The sequence below is a fragment of the Argopecten irradians genome, chromosome 14 (assembly GCF_041381155.1).
Source record: "Argopecten irradians isolate NY chromosome 14, Ai_NY, whole genome shotgun sequence".
Classification (NCBI taxonomy): Eukaryota; Metazoa; Mollusca; class Bivalvia; order Pectinida; family Pectinidae; genus Argopecten; species Argopecten irradians.
Window position 1 is genome coordinate 2,771,112 of NC_091147.1, and position 26,229 is coordinate 2,797,340.

A 26,229-nucleotide genomic window follows, 5' to 3' on the forward strand; every position below is an offset into this window, starting at 1 on the left:
GCATAGAAATAAGCAAATCCACGTGTCTTTTGAGATACATATCAAAGTAATAAAACCAGGATAGGTATTTTGTAAGTATCAACAAAGCACTGTCTTGCTTCAAAAGTTGTGTCTACACAACTATAGCCGGCCAAGGAGATTGCAGCCGAGACCTCGCTCATCAGCCACGAAACCAGTATGCATTTAAATTACATGGCTTCAAGATGTTTGTCATAATTGGGCTTATATCGTCGGCACTTTGTATAGATGTGTAGGATGATTTAAAAGTAAAATTATCGCTCTTTCCAACGGTAGTAACCGTTTTTATGACGATGTACTAGAAATGTGTTTTATAGCCGCTAAAGGTAGACGGGTTAGACATTTGGAGCCTAAGGTTTTCCACCCTTCTCGTATATACAATGTAGTACCATGTAGATTATGATTTTTATCGTTTTTTAATCAAGACCTCTTAAACGTCTAAAATGGGCACTCTGGTGGGTCCATGATTATGTAATCTGTAACTAATTCTCAGATCTCTGTGTCTACACGTACACCTGGACATTTCTGGATTATTGTAGTATCACATATTTCACTTTTCATTTCAAAATATTTTACTAAATGGAAAAGATTCAATTTTGGATCGGGCAGCAGACAAAGTCTATATATGGCCTTTCCATCACATATACAATGGACAGTGTACATACCACCGTTCTGTGTTTTATTTATATTGACAGTTAACAAAACAGTGGTCTGTTCATTGGTGTATAATGATTTTGTTTGTTTGTTTGTTTGATTAATTAACGTCCTATTAACAGCTATGGTCATGTAAGGGACGGCCTCCCATGTATGCGGTGTGTTGCGTGTATGTTGTGCGAGGTGCGTGTTTCGGGAGACTGCGGTATATTCATGTTATGTCTTCTTGTATAGTGGAACTTTTGCCCTTTTTATAGTGCTATATCACTGAAGCATGCCGCCGAAGACACCAAGCAACACACCCAACCCGGTCACATTATACTCATAACGAAGAAATTATCATGTTTCGGGCAGTACCAGGAATCCAATGACAGTGGAACTATGTACATATGAAGAAAAAACATTATTAGATTGAGAAAAATGGAAACACCAAAGGCAGACAACTCAGCGACCAGAATATATTAATTAAAACAATCGTTACATGCTTGAAAACATTTACAATATATACAGATCAACTAAATAATACAGTTATTTTAAACATATATGAGTTCTATAATTGTTTTCCAATTTCCAATTGCGGAGTCTCGTGTGAAAGCTGTGTATTGTATTAAATGTATATAATTAAATGCTTGTGAGAATGTGTATATAATCCTATACTACATATAATTCTCTGCTTGTCGCATACATCATTCTTTTATACAATTATGGGCCTCAGCTGAGGTATATTTCAGAATTACTAACCTGGTGTGAATAATATTAAACATGGCTAACCGTGGATGGGGTCTGTGATCATTGACACGACAATAGAAAGAACTGAACTTATTTCCTAGTGATTAATGGCCATTTTACGAATCGCTACGCGTCACAAAGTCTGATACAAGTGACCAATGGATTGTCCATGCTTTTTCCACACTGAACTTTCCACACTGTCGATTGTCAATATCCAATGTGAACGCATTATAGCTAATGTACGAATGTCGACTGAATTCCTTTCACACTATTTAAATGTACAATTAGTGAATATCAGGTGACCGCGGTTATATTGTTCCGGATTAGTACATGTCTGACGAACATATAATTATTTCATATGTACGAATGTTTACAATAGACGCTTTCATTGACGCATTTCAAGAATATGACGACCAACTTTACATATATATATTAATTCGTGTTCATTTTACTAATTTAATGTAACTGAACGCATATCCACTGTATACATGCAAAAATATATCTTCAAATATTAAACTTATTTCCTATAGATTGAACACTTAGTCACAATATTCTAAATTATATAATTTGAAATTAAATTTAATATCATTTCTAAAACGTGAAAATTGTCTCCTAGTTTTAGCTTAAATTAATATGAATTCTAAAAATTGAATAAAATGTTTAGGAGATGTTTTTTCTGTATTCCTTGTATGAGATGTGTGGGACTACATATGTGTGGATGTTGATCAACGACTGATGTGTATATGTTTATGGTGTGTAAATGTTTCTGATGTGTGTGAGGGTGTTTGTGGGGTATGTGTGAATATCGACTGGTGGATGTACATAGGTATATCTAAATGTTTATGATGTGTACTTCTAAAGCCTCTATATGATGAGATGTGAATGTGGATGTGAGAGTGACCATCTTCAGTGAGAGTATGTGTGCGTTTTGTGTCTTATATGCTATCTCATGATATATGTTTATATATGTTTATATTAAAGATGCTCCACCGCCGACATAGCATAAATGATATTCATTATTTGAACAATAATTGGTGTATTATCGTGTATATGTATGTCTAATTAACACAAAAAATACTATAAAATAATTTATTTTGCCGTTGGTGCATGCGCAATCAGTCCTTCATTCCATATAGGACATAGTGCAACGGATTTTTTTTCGAGATGCAATTAATTATTTTTCATATTTTTAACTTGAAGTAAAATTAAATATAAAATACTTTATTTAATTTACATCGATTGAGAAACAAGTTAATAACGAACTTATGTAAATCACTCTCGATGGCCCGGATAGTAAGCGCGCGAGGGGTCTTAGTGTGTGGGAGGAAACCGGAGTGCCCGCCAGAGAAACCCACAGTGATCGTGCAGGTTGACCCCTGACCTTTTCACGGGTATATCCGTGCGGGGGATCGAACCCCGGCCGGCTATGTTGAAAGGCGAGTGGCAATAAACTTTAACCACTGTACACCACCCGATCACCCCCCTATTTTTACTTTTTTTAAAGTAAAATTAGAAGCTCAAACTTTTCAATGTTGGTAATGGTGTAAAGTAAGTAACTTTTGTAACTGAAGAAAAACACTAAATCGTCTTCTCCTGTTTTTGATAGTGCAAAAATACCGTTTGTCAGCGGTGGAGCATCTTTAATGAAAATCTGAAAAATAAAAAAAAAAAATAAAAAATAAAAGAAATAAAAACCTTGAAATTAGCTCCCCCTAGTTTGAACCCAACACAGCATTGTATACTTTCCGTCTTCGCACTGTAGGTCTATACAAAGACAAATCAATATTAATATCGTTCAAGTGATAAAATAAGACATAAGTACGTATACATGCAACTTTACATGTAGAGTATCTGACTGAAGTTTGTGGTCAGAGTGAATCGACTTCTATGGGAGTTGTCGCCCTTCCTCTTGAGCATGCCATATGATGGAATTATCAATCTGAACAAATACCTTCTTTTTTAAAAGAACACATACATACTGTATCTGATTGTTGTATTTTGTTGGTGTCAGAATTAATGCACAATTACATATTCTGTATGTGCAACTGGTGATTGGAAATCTAATTAAAACTCCCCGCTACCTCTTATAGGAAAACATGTTATTAGAAGTATTTGATATATCCAATTATATACACCCATAATTATATTACGATAATTGACCTTGTGTGAAAAAGTGCATCCCAAGCTAATGAGTCGTTGGTCATTATACAAAACTGTGTTCATGTCAAAATGCATTCAGCAAAACGTAAACATGTATGCACATCTACACGTGGTCTCCAGCATCAAGTTTCATAGAGACTGACCAAGGAGCTTTGGAGGAGTTGTCCGGACATTTCTTGGACGGACAGACAGACTGTCTGATTACAATATACCCTCCCACACTAACTTCGTTGCGGGGTATAATTTAACATAATCAGAAGTTAACATCGCCACCGGGATATAATTCGTAACACGAAAAATCAAACGATATTAGTCAACAACAATATTTATTTAACATTTCAATTTCAAGTCACATATTAACAGGATATTTTCATATGAATTTGTTATGAATCAATGAAGACTGTATTATTTTTCTGGATAAGCAATGAGGTTTTCCTGTTTGATAATGTTAATGAAACACATTTATAATTCTAACTTTAGAATTACAGAGATTTATGACGGCATCCCTAAATCATGAGTAATGAGTATCAAGGACGATAACTCCAAGTAGACATATATACCATATTACATTAAACTTCGAGAACTCTCTCTTTACACGACCGTTACATCGGAATATAATTTACTAAATATCTCGAAATGTTACTTGAATCTGAAAAATAACTTAAAGAATTGTGACAAGCTATTTGGAACAAAAATATTAATTATGCGACCCGCGCTTAAATTACCCGACAAGAGTAATTTACTTTGGTACAAATACATGTGTGTTTATAGTTGGAATTCAACCAAAAGGCGTTTTTTTCAAATAAATACTTATAAAACTCAAGGGATATCTCATCGCTATATCATCGCTCATACTCTCATACTCCTTCAACCAAAAATCATGACACGCGCGTACATGAACTTTACCACAACAAAGATTTGAAACATATATTGTATCAAATACACACAACGTTTACATTTGTACAACCAATAGTGTAAAAAACACATTACAAAATACAAATACACTTCTGGGCACTTGTAGTCCAGAAATTGGATATTAGGACAGTGATAGTAACCCCTTGAATATCGAGGATGTAATATTAAAGATGCTCAACCACCGACAGAGCATAAATTATAGTCATCATTTGAACAATAATTGGTGTTTTATCGTGTATATATTTGCCTAATTAACACAAAAAATAATATGAAATAATTTATTTTGCCTTTGATGCATGCGCAATCAGCACTTAATTCCATATAGGATATAGTGCCACTTAATTTTTTCGGGATGCAATTAATCATTTTTCATATTTTTAACATGAAGTAAAATTAGAAGCTCGAACTTTTAAATGGTGGTAATGGTGTAAAGTAAGTAATTTTGTAACTGAAGAAAAATACAAAATCGTCTGCTCCTGTTTTTGATAGCGAAAGTATACCATTTGTCAGCGGTGGAGCATCTTTAACATCACTGACATGTTCTTCAAAAGGTAAAAAAGCTGAATGGTTAAAGTTTACTGCACATGTTTCATTTTTACCGAAACAAAACATCGTTATTTTCAAGGACAGTTGACATGTTGTCTTTTGTGATTTTTATACGTGCCCATCAAAAAATATAAAAAAAGATCCACATGTTGTGAATAGATAAAACGTACACTAATTTCAGATCATATGATAAGTAACACACGATGTATGATTCACAGTCATTAGTTCATACACGCATGCGCACACACTCTAGACCATCCATCAAGCCGGGAAGGTCATCAGTCAAACCGTACATACGTACTCATCCATATGGTAAACTCAGAATGACAACTTTTACACTGTACATGTATATTGATGTATTTCCAAGTGTACACGACTCTCTGTGAAATAAAACAAATACACAAATGTATAATATCAACGCTATGTACAATGACTTAAAGCAATTCGCTTTTCTGTTGATTATGCTAAAATCTAATACTATGACTTAATAAATAATGATTAAGTTTCCTCATTGGTACGGCGGCGTCCCAACAACATGTCCCAACCAACATGTCCCCAACAACATGTCCCTACCGACACTGACATATATATTTCCCTCAATGAACCTGTGCTATATCCTCGGGACTAATCTAGAAACTGGAGAAAATGCACGGTGCTATACGATTTCCATGTAAATACATAATATATGATTTATCTCCCCTAGGTCGCTGCGGTTGTCTGATTTACCAGAGTTACTTCCCTTTGTTTAAACTCTGTCATTACTGAAGGGAAGTAACTCTGGTAGATCAGAAATGGAGGGAAGCAACTTTGATACATCGGGTTAAATCAAAACCTTGCGGGATGAGGTAAATATTTCAGAAAGAGGCTCTACACGAGATATGTGGACAATTTAGCCGAGCAATCAGTCTGCTTATATATAGTGCACTTGCCTCAAAACAATTAGATTTTCATTCAAATTCATTAAAGACGTCTAGATAGTTTTGCAAACCTTTCACATTTTGGTCTTTTTCCTCGCTCAGTCTACTTCGAACGTAATATTGGTATTTGAACACTGTGTCTCAATCACTTCGATATCACGAATAAGAATTGGCACTTTAAAAAAGCAGATTTTTTTCGAGAACGTCAACTGTTCAGAAATAGTCCATGACGTTCCAATCCACAAAACAACATAAACGTCATATCACAAACATTAATGCAATTTGTGTAAACCGAATCTGTTTATTGTGGAGTCGTCATAAATACAACTCATGTCTTTTACGGCAACGAAGACCGAATCACCGGCGTTAAGCTCCAACACAGCTGTAGCTACGCTTTTCTTTATGTCATTTTCCTTCAGCAAAAATCGGTGCATTTGCACCACTTTGTTAGGATATTTCACTAAGGAATGTACTTGAATATATGTTTTGTGCGAGTCTCCCTCCGAGTCAATGGTCCCTCTGAACTCCAAATCACTATAAACAATATACAGTCCGGTCTCGGGGACAGTAAGCATGGTGTACGACCCGAGTGTCCGCAGAGTTACTCCCCCTTTTTTGTAAGATCCGTCATATTCTGCCCACAGTAGTCCTTTATCTAGAACACAAAGAAGCATGGTTATGACAAAAATCATGTACAGTATTAATTCATCATTCATAAATCGACTTTGCTTTGACGAGACATTTTGATGTCATTCTAGACAAATTCATTCACTTTGCTTTTCTAATATGAATCTGTGTCTCAGAGTGAAAAGGTTTGATCTTTGACACTCTGACCTCTAGTGAAGTGATCTCTTTTCCCGGCTATGACCATTATTATTGTGCTTTATCAAACCTCTTCACATAAAACATCAAAGAAGAGAGACAACTAATTTGTGTAATGCTATTTTCGACAACCAGTGACTATTTTACGTGCGGCGTTTGGGTAACTAGTAGGATAGACGAAAGGACGTTTGGGGTCCGCCTTGAGGAAAATTGGAAAGAAGCGGAATCCCAATCAACCTGATATGAAAGAAAACAGTCCGCGTCACAGATTAACAAATCGTATTACAGACTGACAGACTATGCAACACAGGCGATCAATGTGATCGACTGGGAAAACTCCAAATTATCAGACAGGAAAACTTGTAATCTCCCCTAGTGGCAGTTAAAAGACATCATCTGGATACGCCGGAAACAATATATTGAGCAAAAATTAGCCTGTTCGAATCGTCCCAATTACAATGTTACAGCATAATGATTTTGTATCGACATTCGACGTTTATTTTGATGACAACTCTTATTCTGTTTACATCCTTTGACGGTGTACATGTACTGTCATTTGTATAAACATCATACTAATCATCGTCACACATTAGTATAGTCACTGCTACAAAAGTCTCCAAAATTATCAGACAGGAAAACTTGTAATCTCCCCCTAGTGGCAGTTAAAAGACATCATCTGGATACGCCGGAAACAATTATTCAGACTTGCAAAAATTAGCCTGATTCGAAATCGTCCCAATTACAATTTAAGTACATGTTGATGCATACGATTATATCTGATTTTGTATCGAAAGTTCGACGTTTATTTTATGGTATTAAAGTGGGCTGTTCAACTTCTTGAAGTTTTCTGTATTAATTTGTATAAAATCACATGTTTTTGTGAATGGTCTTCTGACATCTATTGTATTCTTTCCCTCGCTGTCATGTTGGTTATACTTAATGTTGGAAACAAAACACTGAATAGACATGTAATTTTTTATACATATCTTAAAGCTAAATATGCAGATAACTGAAATCTGTTAGAATCATGTTTGAATTTCTCCAATATCTATCGGAAAATTAACTGGTCACTAATTGTAAGAAATGGTAATTTCAATAGTCCGGACTGTTCACAGTTCAAAACCAACTTTAAAACACGTTGCAAAATGACGTTTTTGCCTTTAATGAAGTAAAATTTCAAATTTGTATACAGATTTTGTACATTAATCACTTATTATGCTTCATAATGTATAGTTGATAGCAATGTTTCATGTGTACATGTACTGTCAACGGTTTATTTATGTAAAAATGGTCGTTTTCCTAAATCAACCAAAAAACATTAGTATTGTCTTGGTTTATGAACTGTATTTTGAAAATGTAATTCTTCTTACAAAAGTACATTAAATTTTATAGTATTACAGAAACTTTGTAACAGTTAAATTTAGGTCGTCACACATTTCGTAATGTCACTGGCTGTGTGAATGTTAAATGTGTTACTATGTACAGTTTACAAAATTTGTCTATACACATATTTCATGACGTCCCACATTTTAGTTTTAAAACAGAATTTCTGTCCATTTGCAAAACTGATATGTTGATTGGTTTCATGTAAGTGACTCGTATTCGTTTTTTTACTTTTATTTGTCATATTCGTACTGGTCGGAAAGCATCTGTATTTAAATGTTTGTTCATTATTTATGTTAACACTGTCATTGCGAAATCAAATGAAATACTGGACTTCAAAATATTTTGTTACATAAGTAAGTTGATGTATGTTTACTTTATATCAATTTTCATCGTTTAATACAAAGTATAGTCAACTGTGTGCATGTTAATGTGTACATTTGTCATTTTGTTTACATCGTGTTTTGTTCATGTATAACAAATGTATGTGTATACACATCGTACAAATCATCGTCACACATTAGTATAGTCACTGGCTGTGCATGAAATGTTACATGTGTACATGTACTGTCATTTGTATACACATCGTACAAATCATCGTCACACATTAGTATAGTCACTGGCTGTGCATGAAATGTTACATGTGTACATGTACTGTCATTTGTATACACATCGTACAAATCATCGTCACACATTAGTATAGTCACTGGCTGTGCATGAAATGTTACATGTGTACATGTACTGTCATTTGTATACACATCGTACAAATCATCGTCACACATTAGTATAGTCACTGGCTGTGCATGAAATGTTACATGTGTACATGTACTGTCATTTGTATACACATCGTACAAATCATCGTCACACATTAGTATAGTCACTGGCTGTGCATGAAATGTACATGTACTGTCATTTGTATACACATCGTACAAATCATCGTCACTGGCTGTGCATGAAATGTTACATGTGTACATGTACTGTCATTTGTATACACATCGTACAAATCATCGTCACACATTAGTATAGTCACTGGCTGTGCATGAAATGTTACATGTGTACATGTACTGTCTTTTCGTTCAATGACACATCGCACATACATCATCGTCAACACACTAGTAATCATGTCCACTGTTCTGTATACACAGAAAAATCATCGTCACACAGTAGTACAAGTCACTTAGACATATTGCATTAAAATGTTACATGTGTACATGTATGTCATACATGTACTGTCACAACCCCATATATATACACATCGTATGCTTGTAGACTAATGTACAAATTATCGTACCTCATGTTAGCATGTTACTATCGTCATCTCTCTGTGCATAACACATCGAGTACTAAACATCCATGTATGAAATGTTACATGTGTACATGTACTGTCATTTGTATACACATCGTACAAATCATCGTCACACATTAGTATAGTCACTGGCTGTGCATGAAATGTTACATGTGTACATGTACTGTCATTTGTATACACATCGTACAAATCATCGTCACACATTAGTATAGTCACTGGCTGTGCATGAAATGTTACATGTGTACATGTACTGTCATTTGTATACACATCGTACAAATCATCGTCACACATTAGTATAGTCACTGGCTGTGCATGAAATGTTACATGAATGTTACATGTGTACATGTACTGTCATTTATATACACATCGAACAAAATCCTTGTCACACACTAGTATAGTCACTATGCTGTGTATATTGAAATGTTTTACAATGTGTAACATGCGTACCGTCATTTGTATAAACAACGTACAAAAATTCATAGTGGGAGGGTGCGCACAGCATTAGTATAAAAAATGCTGTGTCACTGGGGCTGAATTGCGAATGTGAAATTGTGTACATGTGAACATTAACTGATCATTTGTATACACACACTGTACTAATACAATCGATCACACGATGAAAAATTTTCCACTTGTCTTGTGCTTGAAATGTTACATGTGTACATGTAAACTGTCATTTGTATACACCACGTACAAATCATTCGGTCACACATTAGTAATAGGTCACAGGCATTTGCATGAGATTTTTACATGTTGTACCATGTACTGTCATTTGTATCACTAGATCGTAACAGAAATTCATCCGGCACACACTAGTAATAATTCATTGGCTTAGCTAGCAAGGAAAATTGTTACCTGTGTAGGCCCAATTAACTTTCCAATTATATAGCACAGCGTACTAAATTCATCTTCACAACATTAGTAATACACAATTAACATTCGTGTGCTCTGGCATGTGCTGCATACGAAATAGCTATTCCATGAGCTCATCGAAACATGTACTGTCAATTTCTGTAATACACATCGTAACAAATCATCGTCCACAACATTAGTACTAAGACTAACATCAGGTCTTTCACAAAGAAAAATGGGTAACATGGGTAACCATGTAACCACTGACACATTTATATACACACATCGTATACAAACACGACTCATCCGTCACACGACCTAAGTAAAGTCACTTTGCGCTGTAGCGCGTATGAAAATTTTTACATGTGTACATGTACTGTGCATTTTATACACATCGATACAAATTCATACGTTCACACAACTAGTATAGGTCACTGGCTGTGCGATGAATGTTTTACCATGTTTGACATGTACATGTCATTTTGTATACAAATCGTACTTACTCATCGTCCCTCACATACTAGATTATGAGGACCTCACAGGCTACATGCCTTGGAAAACTATGTAGACAAGTTTAGACATGTTACACTCATTTATATACACAATCGTTACTAATCATCGTCCCACAACAGTAAGTAATAGTCACTGGCTGATACATGAAATATTACATTGTGTACAGGTACAGTCCATGTTATATTATCACAACGTACTAATCATCGATACACAGGCACTCATCAGTATGAAGATCCACACTTGGCTGTAACATCGGAAAATGTTGTTTACATGTGTACATGTAACTGGCCTTTGTTATACACATCTGTACTAATACATCGACACACACATTAGTTAGGAGAGTCCACTGGGCTTGTGTCAATGAGATTTTATACAATTTGTAGCATGATACTTGTCAATTTATATATATCACATCGTTACTTAAATCTAACGACACAACCATTAAGAATTATTCACTGCCTGTTGCAGTAAATGTTTTACCTATATACATTTAATGTGTCCCACTATGTATACACATCGTACTAATCATCTGACAACACACTAGTAAAAGTCCAACATGAACTGGGCTTGTTGCATGACATGTTACATGTAAAGCCTGTACTGTCAATTTTATACACAATCGAATCAAATCATCCGTACAACAAACATAGTATAATTCACTGGCGTGTACATGATATGTTACAATGTGTACATGTACCTTCATTTTTGTAGGACCACATCGTACCAATCATCGTCACACATTAGTATATGTCCACTTGTGCTGTGCATGAAAAGTTAACAAGTGATACATAGTAACTTTCATTTGTATACACCATCGCACTAATCATCTGTCGAGCACACTATAATAGTCACTGTTTCTTGTGCATTAAAAGTAGTAACATGTGAACATGTACTGTCATTCTGTATACACATCGTTACCTAATCATCCGTCACACATTAGTATAGTCACTGGCTGTTCATAGAAAGTGTTTAACATTGTTAGGTTACATGTACTGGTCGATTTGGTGAGTTATACACAGTCAGTAGTAAACAGTCAGTCACACAATAGTAAAGTGTCCACTGGCTGTGCAATGTAAAACAGTTACAATGCGAGTCACATTATACTATGAGATCTAATTGTGATACTCACACCAACGCTACAAATCACACGTCACACATTAGTATGAACACTTGCTGTAATGAAATTGTACATGTAGTACGTGGTACTAACATTTGTTATACACATCGAACTAAAATCATCGTGTCGACACACTAGTATAGTCACTGGCTGTGCATGAAATGATTACATTGGTACATGTACTGTCCCATTTGTATACATCACCTCGTAAAATCAATCGCGTCCCACATTAGTACTAAGTACTACTGGCTGTCCAGCGCGTGAGATACTTACTATTGTGTCTACACATGTCTACTTGATCATTTCATATTACACCATCATCACGTAACAAAAACTCATCGACACACCCCAACCAAGTTAATTTAGGTCACTGGCTGTGCATGAAAGTTTAGCATGGTGACATGTACTGGTCATTTGTATACACATCGCGTACAAAACATTCGTCAGCACACTAGTAAAGATCACTTGGAGCTTGATGCATGAAAAGGTACATGTGTAACATGTACTGTCATTATTATATACACATCGTACAAATCATCGTCACAACATTAAGTATAGTCCATCTGGTCTGTTGCATGAAATGTATACAGTGTTTTACATTACGTCAGTTTGTATACGCCACATCGTACAAATCATCGTCACACACTATATAAGTCCACTGGCTGTGCATGAGAATTTTACATGTGGTACATGTACTGTCCATTTATATACACATCGTACAAATCATTCGTCACATCACTATTGATAGTCACTGTGTTGCTGTGCGCATGAAATGTTACAATGCTAGTCTACAGTTAGTACTGTCATCTTCGTAATACACATCATTAACAAGATCATCAGACACACATTAGTATACCGTCACTGGACTGTCGCATACGAGAAATGATTATCATGTGCACAGAAGCCTATCAGACATTTAGTATACACATCGTACAATAATCAATCATGTCACATCATCTAGTATCAGTCACCTGGCTGTGCATGAAATGTTACATGTGTACATGTACTGTCATTTGTATACACATCGTACTAATCATCGTCACACATTAGTATAGTCACTGGCTGTGCATGAAATGTTACATGTGTACATGTACTGTCATTTGTATACACATCGTACAAATCATCGTCACACATTAGTATAGTCACTGGCTGTACATGAAATGTTACATGTTGTACATGTACTGTCATTTGAATACACATCGTACGTCGTCATCACATAGTATAGTCACTGGCTGTGCACATGTGTACATTAGTATCATCGTCACACATTAGTATAGTCACTGGCTGTGCATGAAATGTTACATGTGTACATGTACTGTCATTTGTATACACATCGTACAAATCATCGTCACACATTAGTATAGTCACTGGCTGTGCATGAAATGTTACATGTGTACATGTACTGTCATTTGTATACACATCGTACAAATCATCGTCACACATTAGTATAGTCACTGGCTGTGCATGAAATGTTACATGTGTACATGTACTGTCATTTGTATTTGTATACACATCGTACAAATCATCGTCACACATTAGTATAGTCACTGGCTGTGCATGAAATGTTACATGTGTACATGTACTGTCATTTGTATACACATCGTACAAATCATCGTCACACATTAGTATAGTCACTGGCTGTGCATGAAATGTTACATGTGTACATGTACTGTCATTTGTATATACACATCGTACATAGTAATCATCGTCACACATTAGTATACACCGTACAAATCATCGTCACACATTAGTATAGCTGTGCATGAAATGTTACATGTGTACATGTACTGTCATTTGTATACACATCGTACAAATCATCGTCACACATTAGTATAGTCACTGGCTGTGCATGAAATGTTACATGTGTACATGTACTGTCATTTGTATACACATCGTACTAATCATCGTCACACATTAGTATAGTCACTGGCTGTGCATGAAATGTTACATGTGTACATGTACTGTCATTTGTATACACATCGTACAAATCATCGTCACTTACTATACGATAGTCTGTTTACAGGTCCCTATACGATAGTCTGTTTACAGTCCCTATACGATAGTCTGTTTACAGGTCCCTATATCACGATAGTCTGTTTACAGGTCCCTATACGATAGTCTGTTTACAAGTCCCTATACGATAGTCTGTTTACAGGTCCCTATACGATAGTCTGTTTACAGGTCCCTATACGATAGTCTGTTTACAGGTCCCTATACGATAGTCTGTTTACAGGTCCCTATACGATAGTCTGTTTACAGTCCCTATACGATAGTCTGTTTACAGGTCCCTATACGATAGTCTGTTTACAGGTCCCTATACGATAGTCTGTTTACAGGTCCCTATACGATAGTCTGTTTACAGGTCCCTATACGATAGTCTGTTTACAGGTCCCTATACGATAGTCTGTTTACAGGTCCCTATACGATAGTCTGTTTACAGGTCCCTATACGATAGTCTGTTTACAGGTCCCTATACGATAGTCTGTTTACAGGTCCCTATACGATAGTCTGTTTACAGGTCCCTATACGATAGTCTGTTTACAGGTCCCTATACGATAGTCTGTTTACAGGTCCCTATACGATAGTCTGTTTACAGGTCCCTATACGATAGTCTGTTTACAGGTCCCGATAGTTGTTTATACGATAGTCTGTTTACAGGTCCCTATACGATAGTCTGTTTACAAGTCCCTATACGATAGTCTGTTTACAAGTCCCTATACGATAGTCTGTTTACAGGTCCCTATACGATAGTCTGTTTACAGGTCCCTATACGATAGTCTGTTTACAGGTCCCTATACGATAGTCTGTTTACAGGTCCCTATACGATAGTCTGTTTACAGGTCCCTATACGATAGTCTGTTTACAGGTCCCTATACGATAGTCTGTTTACAGGTCCCTATACGATAGTCTGTTTACAAGTCCCTATACGATAGTCTGTTTACAGGTCCCTATACGATAGTCTGTTTACAGGTCCCTATACGATAGTCTGTTTACAGGTCCCTATACGATAGTCTGTTTACAGGTCCCTATACGATAGTCTGTTTACAGGTCCCTATACGATAGTCTGTTTACAGTCCCTATACGATAGTCTGTTTACAGGTCCCTATACGATAGTCTGTTTACAAGTCCCTATACGATAGTCTGTTTACAAGTCCCTATACGATAGTCTGTTTACAGGTCCCTATCCCTATACGATAGTCTGTTTACAGGTCCCTATACGATAGTCTGTTTACAAGTCCCTATACGATAGTCTGTTTACAGGCCCCTATACGATAGTCTGTTTACAAGTCCCTATACGATAGTCTGTTTACAGGTCCCTATACGATAGTCTGTTTACACAGTCCCTATACGATAGTCTGTTTACAGTCCCTATACGATAGTCTGTTTACAAGTCCCTATACGATAGTCTGTTTACAGGTCCCTATACGATAGTCTGTTTACAAGTCCCATATACGATAGTCTGTTTACAAGCCCCTATACGATAGTCTGTTTACAGGTCCCTATACGATAGTCTGTTTACAAGTCCCTATACGATAGTCTGTTTACAGGTCCCTATACGATAGTCTGTTTACAGGTCCCTATACGATAGTCTGTTTACAGGTCCCTATACGATAGTCTGTTTACAGGTCCCTATACGATAGTCTGTTTACAGGTCCCTATACGATAGTCTGTTTACAGGTCCCTATACGATAGTCTGTTTACAGGTCCCTATACGATAGTCTGTTTACAGGTCCCTATACGATAGTCTGTTTACAGGTCCCTATACGATAGTCTGTTTACAGGTCCCTATACGATAGTCTGTTTACAGGTCCCTATACGATAGTCTGTTTACAGGTCCCTATACGATAGTCTGTTTACAGGTCCCTATACGATAGTCTGTTTACAGGTCCCTATACGATAGTCTGTTTACAAGTCCCTGTACGATAGTCTGTTAATATACAAGCCCCTATACGATAGTCTGTTTACAGGCCCTATACGATAGTCTGTTTACAGGTCCCTATACGATAGTCTGTTTACAGGTCCCTATACGATAGTCTGTTTACAGGTCCCTATACGATAGTCTGTTTACAGGTCCCTATACGATAGTCTGTTTACAGGTCCCTATACGATAGTCTGTTTACAGGTCCCTATACGATAGTCTGTTTACAGGTCCCTATACGATAGTCTGTTTACAGGTCCCTATACGATAGTCTGTTTACAGGTCCCTATACGATAGTCTGTTTACAGGTCCCTATACGATAGTCTGTTTACAGGTCCCTATACGATAGTCTGTTTACAGGTCCCTATACGATAGTCTGTTTACAGGTCCCTATACGATAGTCTGTTTACAGGTCCCTATACGATAGTCTGTTTACAGGTCCCTATACGATAGTCTGTTTACAGGTCCCTATACGATAGTCTGTTTACAGGTCCCTATACGATAGTCTGTTTACAGGTCCCTATACGATAGTCTGTTTACAGGTCCCTATACGATAGTCTGTTTACAGGTCCCTATACGATAGTCTGTTTACAGGTCCCTATACGATAGTCTGTTTACAGGTCCCTATACGATAGTCTGTTTACAGGTCCCTATACGATAGTCTGTTTACAGGTCCCTATACGATAGTCTGTTTACAAGTCCCTATACGATAGTCTGTTTACAAGTCCCTATACGATAGTCTGTTTACAGGTCCCTATACGATAGTCTGTTTACAGGTCCCTATACGATAGTCTGTTTACAGGTCCCTATACGATAGTCTGTTTACAAGTCCCTATACGATAGTCTGTTTACAGGTCCCTATACGATAGTCTGTTTACAAGTCCCTATACGATAGTCTGTTTACAGGTCCCTATACGATAGTCTGTTTACAGGTCCCTATACGATAGTCTGTTTACAGGTCCCTATACGATAGTCTGTTTACAGGTCCCTATACGATAGTCTGTTTACAGGTCCCTATACGATAGTCTGTTTACAAGTCCCTATACGATAGTCTGTTTACAAGTCCCTATACGATAGTCTGTTTACAAGTCCCTATACGATAGTCTGTTTACAGGTCCCTATACGATAGTCTGTTTACAGGTCCCTATACGATAGTCTGTTTACAGGTCCCTATACGATAGTCTGTTTACAGGTCCCTATACGATAGTCTGTTTACAAGTCCCTATACGATAGTCTGTTTACAGGTCCCTATACGATAGTCTGTTTACAGGTCCCTATACGATAGTCTGTTTACAGGTCCCTATACGATAGTCTGTTTGTCCCTATACGATAGTCTGTTTACAGGTCCCTATACGATAGTCTGTTTACAGGTCCCTATACGATAGTCTGTTTACAAGTCCCTATACGATAGTCTGTTTACAGGTCCCTATACGATAGTCTGTTAAACAGGTCCCTATACGATAGTCTGTTTACAGGTCCCTATACGATAGTCTGTTTACAGGTCCCTATACGATAGTCTGTTTACAGGTCCCTATACGATAGTCTGTTTACAGGTCCCTATACGATAGTCTGTTTACAGGTCCCTATACGATAGTCTGTTTACAGGTCCCTATACGATAGTCTGTTTACAGGTCCCTATACGATAGTCTGTTTACAGGTCCCTATACGATAGTCTGTTTACAGGTCCCTATACGATAGTCTGTTTACAGGTCCCTATACGATAGTCTGTTTACAGGTCCCTATACGATAGTCTGTTTACAGGTCCCTATACGATAGTCTGTTTACAGGTCCCTATACGATAGTCTGTTTACAGGTCCCTATACGATAGTCTGTTTACAGGTCCCTATACAATAGTCTGTTTACAGGTCCCTATACGATAGTCTGTTTACAGGTCCCTATACGATAGTCTGTTTACAGGTCCCTATACGATAGTCTGTTTACAGGTCCCTATACGATAGTCTGTTTACAGGTCCCTATACGATAGTCTGTTTACAGGTCCCCTATACGATAGTCTGTTTACAGGTCCCTATACGATAGTCTGTTTACAGGTCCCTATACGATAGTCTGTTTACAGTCCCTATACGATAGTCTGTTTACAGGTCCCTATACGATAGTCTGTTTACAGGTCCCTATACGATAGTCTGTTTACAAGTCCCTATACGATAGTCTGTTTACAGGTCCCTATACGATAGTCTGTTTACAGGTCCCTATACGATAGTCTGTTTACAGGTCCCTATACGATAGTCTGTTTACAAGTCCCTATACGATAGTCTGTTTACAAGTCCCTATACGATAGTCTGTTTACAGGTCCCTATACGATAGTCTGTTTACAGGTCCCTATACGATAGTCTGTTTACAGGTCCCTATACGATAGTCTGTTTACAGTCCCTATACGATAGTCTGTTTACAGGTCCCTATACGATAGTCTGTTTACAGGTCCCTATACGATAGTCTGTTTACAGGTCCCTATACGATAGTCTGTTTACAGGTCCCTATACGATAGTCTGTTTACAGGTCCCTATACGATAGTCTGTTTACAGGTCCCTATACGATAGTCTGTTTACAGGTCCCTATACGATAGTCTGTTTACAGGTCCCTATACGATAGTCTGTTTACAGGTCCCTATACGATAGTCTGTTTACAGGTCCCTATACGATAGTCTGTTTACAGGTCCCTATACGATAGTCTGTTTACAGTCCCTATACGATAGTCTGTTTACAGGTCCCTATACGATAGTCTGTTTACAGGTCCCTATACGATAGTCTGTTTACAGGTCCCTATACGATAGTCTGTTTACAAGTCCCTATACGATAGTCTGTTTACAGGTCCCTATACGATAGTCTGTTTACAGGTCCCTATACGATAGTCTGTTTACAGGTCCCTATACGATAGTCTGTTTACAGGTCCCTATACGATAGTCTGTTTACAGGTCCCTATACGATAGTCTGTTTACAAGTCCCTATACGATAGTCTGTTTACAGGTCCCTATACGATAGTCTGTTTACAGGTCCCTATACGATAGTCTGTTTACAGGTCCCTATACGATAGTCTGTTTACAGGTCCCTATACGATAGTCTGTTTACATGTCCCTTTACGATTGTCTGTTTACAAGTCCCTATACGATAGTCTGTTTACAGGTCCCTATACGATAGTCTGTTTACAGGTCCCTATACGATAGTCTGTTTACAGGTCCCTATACGATAGTCTGTTTACAGGTCCCTATACGATAGTCTGTTTACAGGTCCCTATACGATAGTCTGTTTACAGGTCCCTATACGATAGTCTGTTTACAGGTCCCTATACGATAGTCTGTTTACAGGTCCCTATACGATAGTCTGTTTACAGTCCCTATACGATAGTCTGTTTACAGGTCCCTATACGATAGTCTGTTTACAGGTCCCTATACGATAGTCTGTTTACAGGTCCCTATACGATAGTCTGTTTACAGGTCCCTATACGATAGTCTGTTTACAGGTCCCTATACGATAGTCTGTTTACAGGTCCCTATACGATAGTCTGTTTACAGGTCCCTATACGATAGTCTGTTTACAAGTCCCTATACGATAGTCTGTTTACAGGTCCCTATACGAAAGTCTGTTTAAAAGCCCCTTTTTACGATAGTCTGTTTACAGGTCCCTATACGATAGTCTGTTTACAGGTCCCTATACGATAGTCTGTTTACAGGTCCCTATACGATAGTCTGTTTACAGGTCCCTATACGATAGTCTGTTTACAAGTCCCTATACGATAGTCTGTTTACAGGTCCCTATACGATAGTCTGTTTACAGGTCCCTATACGATAGTCTGTTTACAGGTCCCTATACGATAGTCTGTTTACAGGTCCCTATACGATAGTCTGTTTACAGTCCCTATACGATAGTCTGTTTACAGGTCCCTATACGATAGTCTGTTTACAGGTCCCTATACGATAGTCTGTTTACAGGTCCCTATACGATAGTCTGTTTACAGGTCCCTATACGATAGTCTGTTTACAGGTCCCTATACGATAGTCTGTTTACAGTCCTATACGAAGTCTGTTACAGTCCCTATACGATAGTCTGTTTACAGTCCTATACGATAGTCTGTTACAGGTCCCTATACGATAGTCTGTTTACAGGTCCCTATACGATAGTCTGTTTACAGGTCCCTATACGATAGTCTGTTTACAGTCCCTATACGATAGTCTGTTTACAGGTCCCTATACGATAGTCTGTTTACAGGTCCCTATACGATAGTCTGTTTACAGGTCCCTATACGATAGTCTGTTTACAGGTCCCTATACGATAGTCTGTTTACAGGTCCCTATACGATAGTCTGTTTACAGGTCCCTATACGATAGTCTGTTTACAGGTCCTTACGATAGTCTGTTTACAGGTCCCTATACGATAGTCTGTTTACAGGTCCCTATACGATAGTCTGTTTACAGGTCCCTATACGATAGTCTGTTTACAGGTCCCTATACGATAGTCTGTTTACAAGTCCCTGTACGATAGTCTGTTTAAAAGCCCCTGTATGATAGTCTGTTTACAAGTCCCTATACGATAGTCTGTTTACAGGTCCCTATACGATAGTCTGTTTACAGGTCCCTATACGATAGTCTGTTTACAGGTCCCTATACGATAGTCTGTTTACAGGTCCCTATACGATAGTCTGTTTTTACAGGTCCCTATACGATAGTCTGTTTACAGGTCCCTATACGATAGTCTGTTTACAGGTCCCTATACGATAGTCTGTTTACAAGTCCCTATACGATAGTCTGTTTACAGGTCCCTATACGATAGTCTGTTTACAGGTCCCTATACGATAGTCTGTTTACAGGTCCCTATACGATAGTCTGTTTACAGGTCCCTATACGATAGTCTGTTTACAGGTCCCTATACGATAGTCTGTTTACAGGTCCCTATACGATAGTCTGTTTACAGGTCCCTATACGATAGTCTGTTTACAGGTCCCTATACGATAGTCTGTTTACAGGTCCCTATACGATAGTCTGTTTACAAGTCCCATATACGATAGTCTGTTTACGAGGTCCCTATACGATAGTCTGTTTACAGGTCCCTATACGATAGTCTGTTTACAGGTCCCTATACGATAGTCTGTTTACAGGTCCCTATACGATAGTCTGTTTACAGGTCCCTATACGATAGTCTGTTTACAGGTCCCTATACGATAGTCTGTTTACAGGTCCCTATACGATAGTCTGTTTACAGGTCCCTATACGATAGTCTGTTTACAGGTCCCTATACGATAGTCTGTTTACAGGTCCCTATACGATAGTCTGTTTACAGGTCCCTATACGATAGTCTGTTTACAGGTCCCTATACGATAGTCTGTTTACAGGTCCCTATACGATAGTCTGTTTACAGGTCCCTATACGATAGTCTGTTTACAGGTCCCTATACGATAGTCTGTTTACAGGTCCCTATACGATAGTCTGTTTACAGTCCCTATACGATAGTCTGTTTACAGGTCCCTATACGATAGTCTGTTTACAGGTCCCTATACGATAGTCTGTTTACAGGTCCCTATACGATAGTCTGTTTACAAGTCCCTATACGATAGTCTGTTTACAGGTCCCTATACGATAGTCTGTTTACAGGTCCCTATACGATAGTCTGTTTACAGGTCCCTATACGATAGTCTGTTTACAAGTCCCTATACGATAGTCTGTTTACAGGTCCCTATACGATAGTCTGTTTACAAGTCCCTATACGATAGTCTGTTTACAGGTCCCTATACGATAGTCTGTTTACAGGTCCCTATACGATAGTCTGTTTACAAGTCCCTATACGATAGTCTGTTTACAAGTCCCTATACGATAGTCTGTTTACAGGTCCCTATACGATAGTCTGTTTACAAGTCCCTATACGATAGTCTGTTTACAGGTCCCTATACGATAGTCTGTTTACAGGTCCCTATACGATAGTCTGTTTACAGGTCCCTATACGATAGTCTGTTTACAGGTCCCTATACGATAGTCTGTTTACAGGTCCCTATACGATAGTCTGTTTACAGGTCCCTATACGATAGTCTGTTTACAGGTCCCTATACGATAGTCTGTTTACAGGTCCCTATACGATAGTCTGTTTACAGGTCCCTATACGATAGTCTGTTTACAGGTCCCTATACGATAGTCTGTTTACAGGTCCCTATACGATAGTCTGTTTACAGGTCCCTATACGATAGTCTGTTTACAGTCCCTATACGATAGTCTGTTTACAGGTCCCTATACGATAGTCTGTTTACAGGTCCCTATACGATAGTCTGTTTACAAGTCCCTATACGATAGTCTGTTTACAGGTCCCTATACGATAGTCTGTTTACAGGTCCCTATACGATAGTCTGTTTACAGGTCCCTATACGATAGTCTGTTTACAGGTCCCTATACGATAGTCTGTTTACAGGTCCCTATACGATAGTCTGTTTACAGGTCCCTATACGATAGTCTGTTTACAGGTCCCTATACGATAGTCTGTTTACAGGTCCCTATACGATAGTCTGTTTACAAGTCCCTATACGATAGTCTGTTTACAAGTCCCTATACGATAGTCTGTTTACAGGTCCCTATACGATAGTCTGTTTACAAGGTCCCTATACGATAGTCTGTTTACAGGTCCCTATACGATAGTCTGTTTACAGGTCCCTATACGATAGTCTGTTTACAAGTCCCTATACGATAGTCTGTTTAGTCGATAGTCTGTTTACAGGTCCCTATACGATAGTCTGTTTACAGGTCCCTATACGATAGTCTGTTTACAGGTCCCTATACGATAGTCTGTTTACAGGTCCCTATACGATAGTCTGTTTACAGGTCCCTATACGAGATAGTCTGTTTACAGGTCCCTATACGATAGTCTGTTTACAGTCCCTATACGATAGTCTGTTTACAGGTCCCTATACGATAGTCTGTTTACAGGTCCCTATACGATAGTCTGTTTACACAGGTCCCTATACGATAGTCTGTTTACAGGTCCCTATACGATAGTCTGTTTACAAGTCCCTATACGATAGTCTGTTTACATGTTTACAGGTCCCTAACGATAGTCCCTATACGATAGTCTGTTTACAGGTCCCTATACGATAGTCTGTTTACAGGTCCCTATACGATAGTCTGTTTACAGGTCCCTATACGATAGTCTGTTTACTAACGATCAGCAGTGGTTAACTACAAAGAAAACAAATATTTATAATTATTATTTTGCACTTACGGAATAAATTAATTATATTGTGGTCAGGAAGTATTCATGCACTATATATCTGACGACAGGGACTTGAGAACATCTATACACTGTATGTATATTTAAACCACTCAAGAACTCGAAAACAACAAAACGGATATATATATCTTCTAACCAGCTAACAGCTAATTGTACAGGCAAAAGGCTTTTCCATGGGTAAAGGCGACTAAATTTGAGTCTAATCTTTTCCCATTTATTCTACATCAACTTAAATCGACATTTCGTCTAAGCTCACAGATACATTAAGCTTTGTTGCTCTTTGGGCGAGATGACTTCAGACACGAAAATGATTATGAAAGTTCTTGAAAACTATTTCGTCCCATTAATTGAGTGATAGATACATTAGTCTATTATTGTGACAGCGTGGGGTGTGTAGTTTGATCTTTTGCGATGTGCTCCAGTGAGACTGCACTACGTGTATGAAAATGGTAAAGTTCTGCTAATAAAAGGAGCTACTGCAGCCTCCCTTACCATATAACAGGAGACCGGCCTTAATTTGACCTTAGCTCAACCAAACAACATTTCAGGTAATAACTTGGTAGATTAAGAAGACATTTCCAAGTTAATCGTATTTTTGGTAGTTTGGCTAAATTTTGAAATAATTGTCATTGGAAATGGGCACCGAATAAGATTGACACCCCTAAGATCCCCTTAATAGTTACAAGCGATTTCAGGCCTGTAAAATGTAACCAACGTCGCTATTTATAACACTTTATACTGATAACGACAGTCAATGGGATTGTAAATCATGAGGTGAACGGTGATAAATGTTTGTGAATAGGCAACAGAAGGCAAAGGAGCAGACATATACGAGATCCCAATTCATCTGGCAGATTGGTCTATGTACTAATTTTATTACAGTGGTCGATATTGGGTTCACTTCTCAAAATCGAACCCTCACTAAACCGTCCAAAATTGTATGCACCAACCACGATCGGTTTAGGGTTTATTTTAATTATTTACAGTACATGTACAGTGTATGTGTATTTTATTTAAGTTGAATTATGTACGTATGCGAACTACACAGTGGTACATGTAGGTCATGACTTGAAGTCATAATATGACAGTCGGGATCATGTATTTGTATCACTCGGCCCAGATATCGATTTCTTCTGATATATCAATGATCTGATCACTGAGGCGAGACAGGGTGTGATATTACTTATATCATTGATCTGATCACTGAGGCGAGACAGGGTGTGATATTACTTATATCATTGATCTGATCACTGAGGCGAGACAGGGTGTGATATTACTTGATCTGATCACTGAGGCGAGACAGGGTGTGATATTACGTAGAGTCTATACGGTATCGATCGTTTTAGATATTGCTCATAGTTATATTAGGCATCTTACGTATATTGCACTCGACACCGGTCACACGCGAGCCACCCGAGATTATTCTTTACTACACGAATGACATCCTGTTCCATTCACAATAAAATCCTGGAGTCACTTGATATCTCTTCCTGTCTGAGTCGATAAGAGTATTTGATATCGGAAGGTGGACATATCACTACAATGGTGGACATAACGACAGTGATAGTAACCCCTGGAATATCGAGTAAATTATTCAGGACTGCTGAGATTGTTCAACGTATTTATGACAGTTGCGGGTCCATCATTTACACAATTTACATGGAAATTTATAATAAAATAATAAAGTAAATATTATATTGATTATGCAACAATCAGCAGCATTTTTAACTTGCGTTGGCATTTAATCCCCCCTCTCTTTTTACGTAATTTTATGAATGACAATGAGTATAAAGCGGTGGGAGAGTGTAAGTCAAACGGGTTGAAATGTGATCACGAACAAAGCTAATTTATTACTTATGACCACGCTAACTTTACCCCCGTAAAATTGATAACACGAAAAATCATAAATACTCTCACAAACATAAATAATCTCAAAAATCATAAACTAACTCACGAATTTAACATGAACTCAAAGTCGGACAAAACACATCCGGCATCGATCGTTTTACTGCATCGTCGATCGTTTTACTGCATCGTAGAATGTACAAACCTGTATAATTGGTTTGTCATGTATATAAAAAAAAGAAAATAATGTATTGCGGAGAACACACTACAGTGATAACCAACTAAATCAGAGACTTTATTAGCTTAAATACTAATTACTAGAAAACGACTAAAATCTATAGAATCTACCAATCTTACCATTTTACTAGCTTCTATCTCAGTAGCGTTGTATTCTTTACAGCATAGAGGTTTGGTGCCGTTGTTTATCGGGTAGAGCTTGAAGAGATCAAGTTTAACCCCATCCCCGGGGTCACATTGTATACACACTTGGTCTAGCTGCGGGATATTGAGCACTGACCCCTTTTGCCTTCCTCCCTGCACAACTGGCCTCATTAGAATTTCATCCCCACTGTGGGGGTCCGCCATTCCAGGGCCCTCGACCTGTGCCAGCTTCCCGGCCAGTAAGAGTCCTAACATAATCGATATAAGTAAAAAGTTTATCAGAATCGACACCACAAAAAACAGTCCTAGAGTTCGAGACTTTAAACATCCCATACGCTGCTTGGATGGAACAGTTGTGGTACTATCGTGGTTTTCCTCATCTACCATTCGGTCTGAGCTTGATTCGCCGGCAGCCATTGCTGAGTTAACAAAATCTCCCAAATTTTTCTTAAACAGATTGTTATAAAATCACAACATTCTGTTCTCGGTTTCAGTTGTTTGCTGCGGCCGGTTCGAGTTGTTTACAATGATTACTTCATGGAAAACCCGATTTAGCTGGACAGTCTGGTGTGAGCTGTGAATGATTGGTTGGAAAACCCATTCACGACCCGCGTCATATACCGAAAGTAGGCTAGATACAATTTACACTGATGGTGTAGCGGTTGTGGTTTGGACTTCCCCTATATCTATTTTTAGTAACATGACACATTGGCAGGTGTGTCCTTTAACGCGATACATATATCTACATACCTGTTAAAACTCGCGATTCATAGTACTTCCGAGAGGAAGACTATACATACCTGTGGCTTTGTGGGGTAGGTCGACACACAATGGACGATATTTGACTTTGAATAGCATAACGTACGAGTTCAAATGGGTATATAACATATATCCTAACTCCAAACACTCGATATTTCATGATATCATAACGATAG

General features: G+C 37.9%; 1 protein-coding gene across 1 annotated transcript; it reads right to left on the reverse strand.

The window, feature by feature from the left end:
* Positions 1-3,874: 3,874 nt before the first annotated feature.
* Positions 3,875-25,937, reverse strand: LOC138308106 (uncharacterized). Its single transcript, XM_069249051.1, has 3 exons — positions 25,271-25,937; positions 23,001-23,016; positions 3,875-6,684 (listed from the first exon to the last, which is right to left on the reverse strand). Exons 1-3 carry the CDS (start codon positions 25,709-25,711, stop codon positions 6,212-6,214), a joined length of 930 nt encoding a protein of 309 aa, XP_069105152.1. The 5' UTR covers positions 25,712-25,937; the 3' UTR covers positions 3,875-6,211.
* Between the last annotated feature and the right edge of the window lie 292 nt (positions 25,938-26,229).

Excerpts from the sequence above, each read along its gene's own strand:
- LOC138308106 (XM_069249051.1), bottom strand. The coding sequence starts at position 25,711 with ATGGCTGCCGGCGAATCAAGCTCAGACCGAATGGTAGATGAGGAAAAC.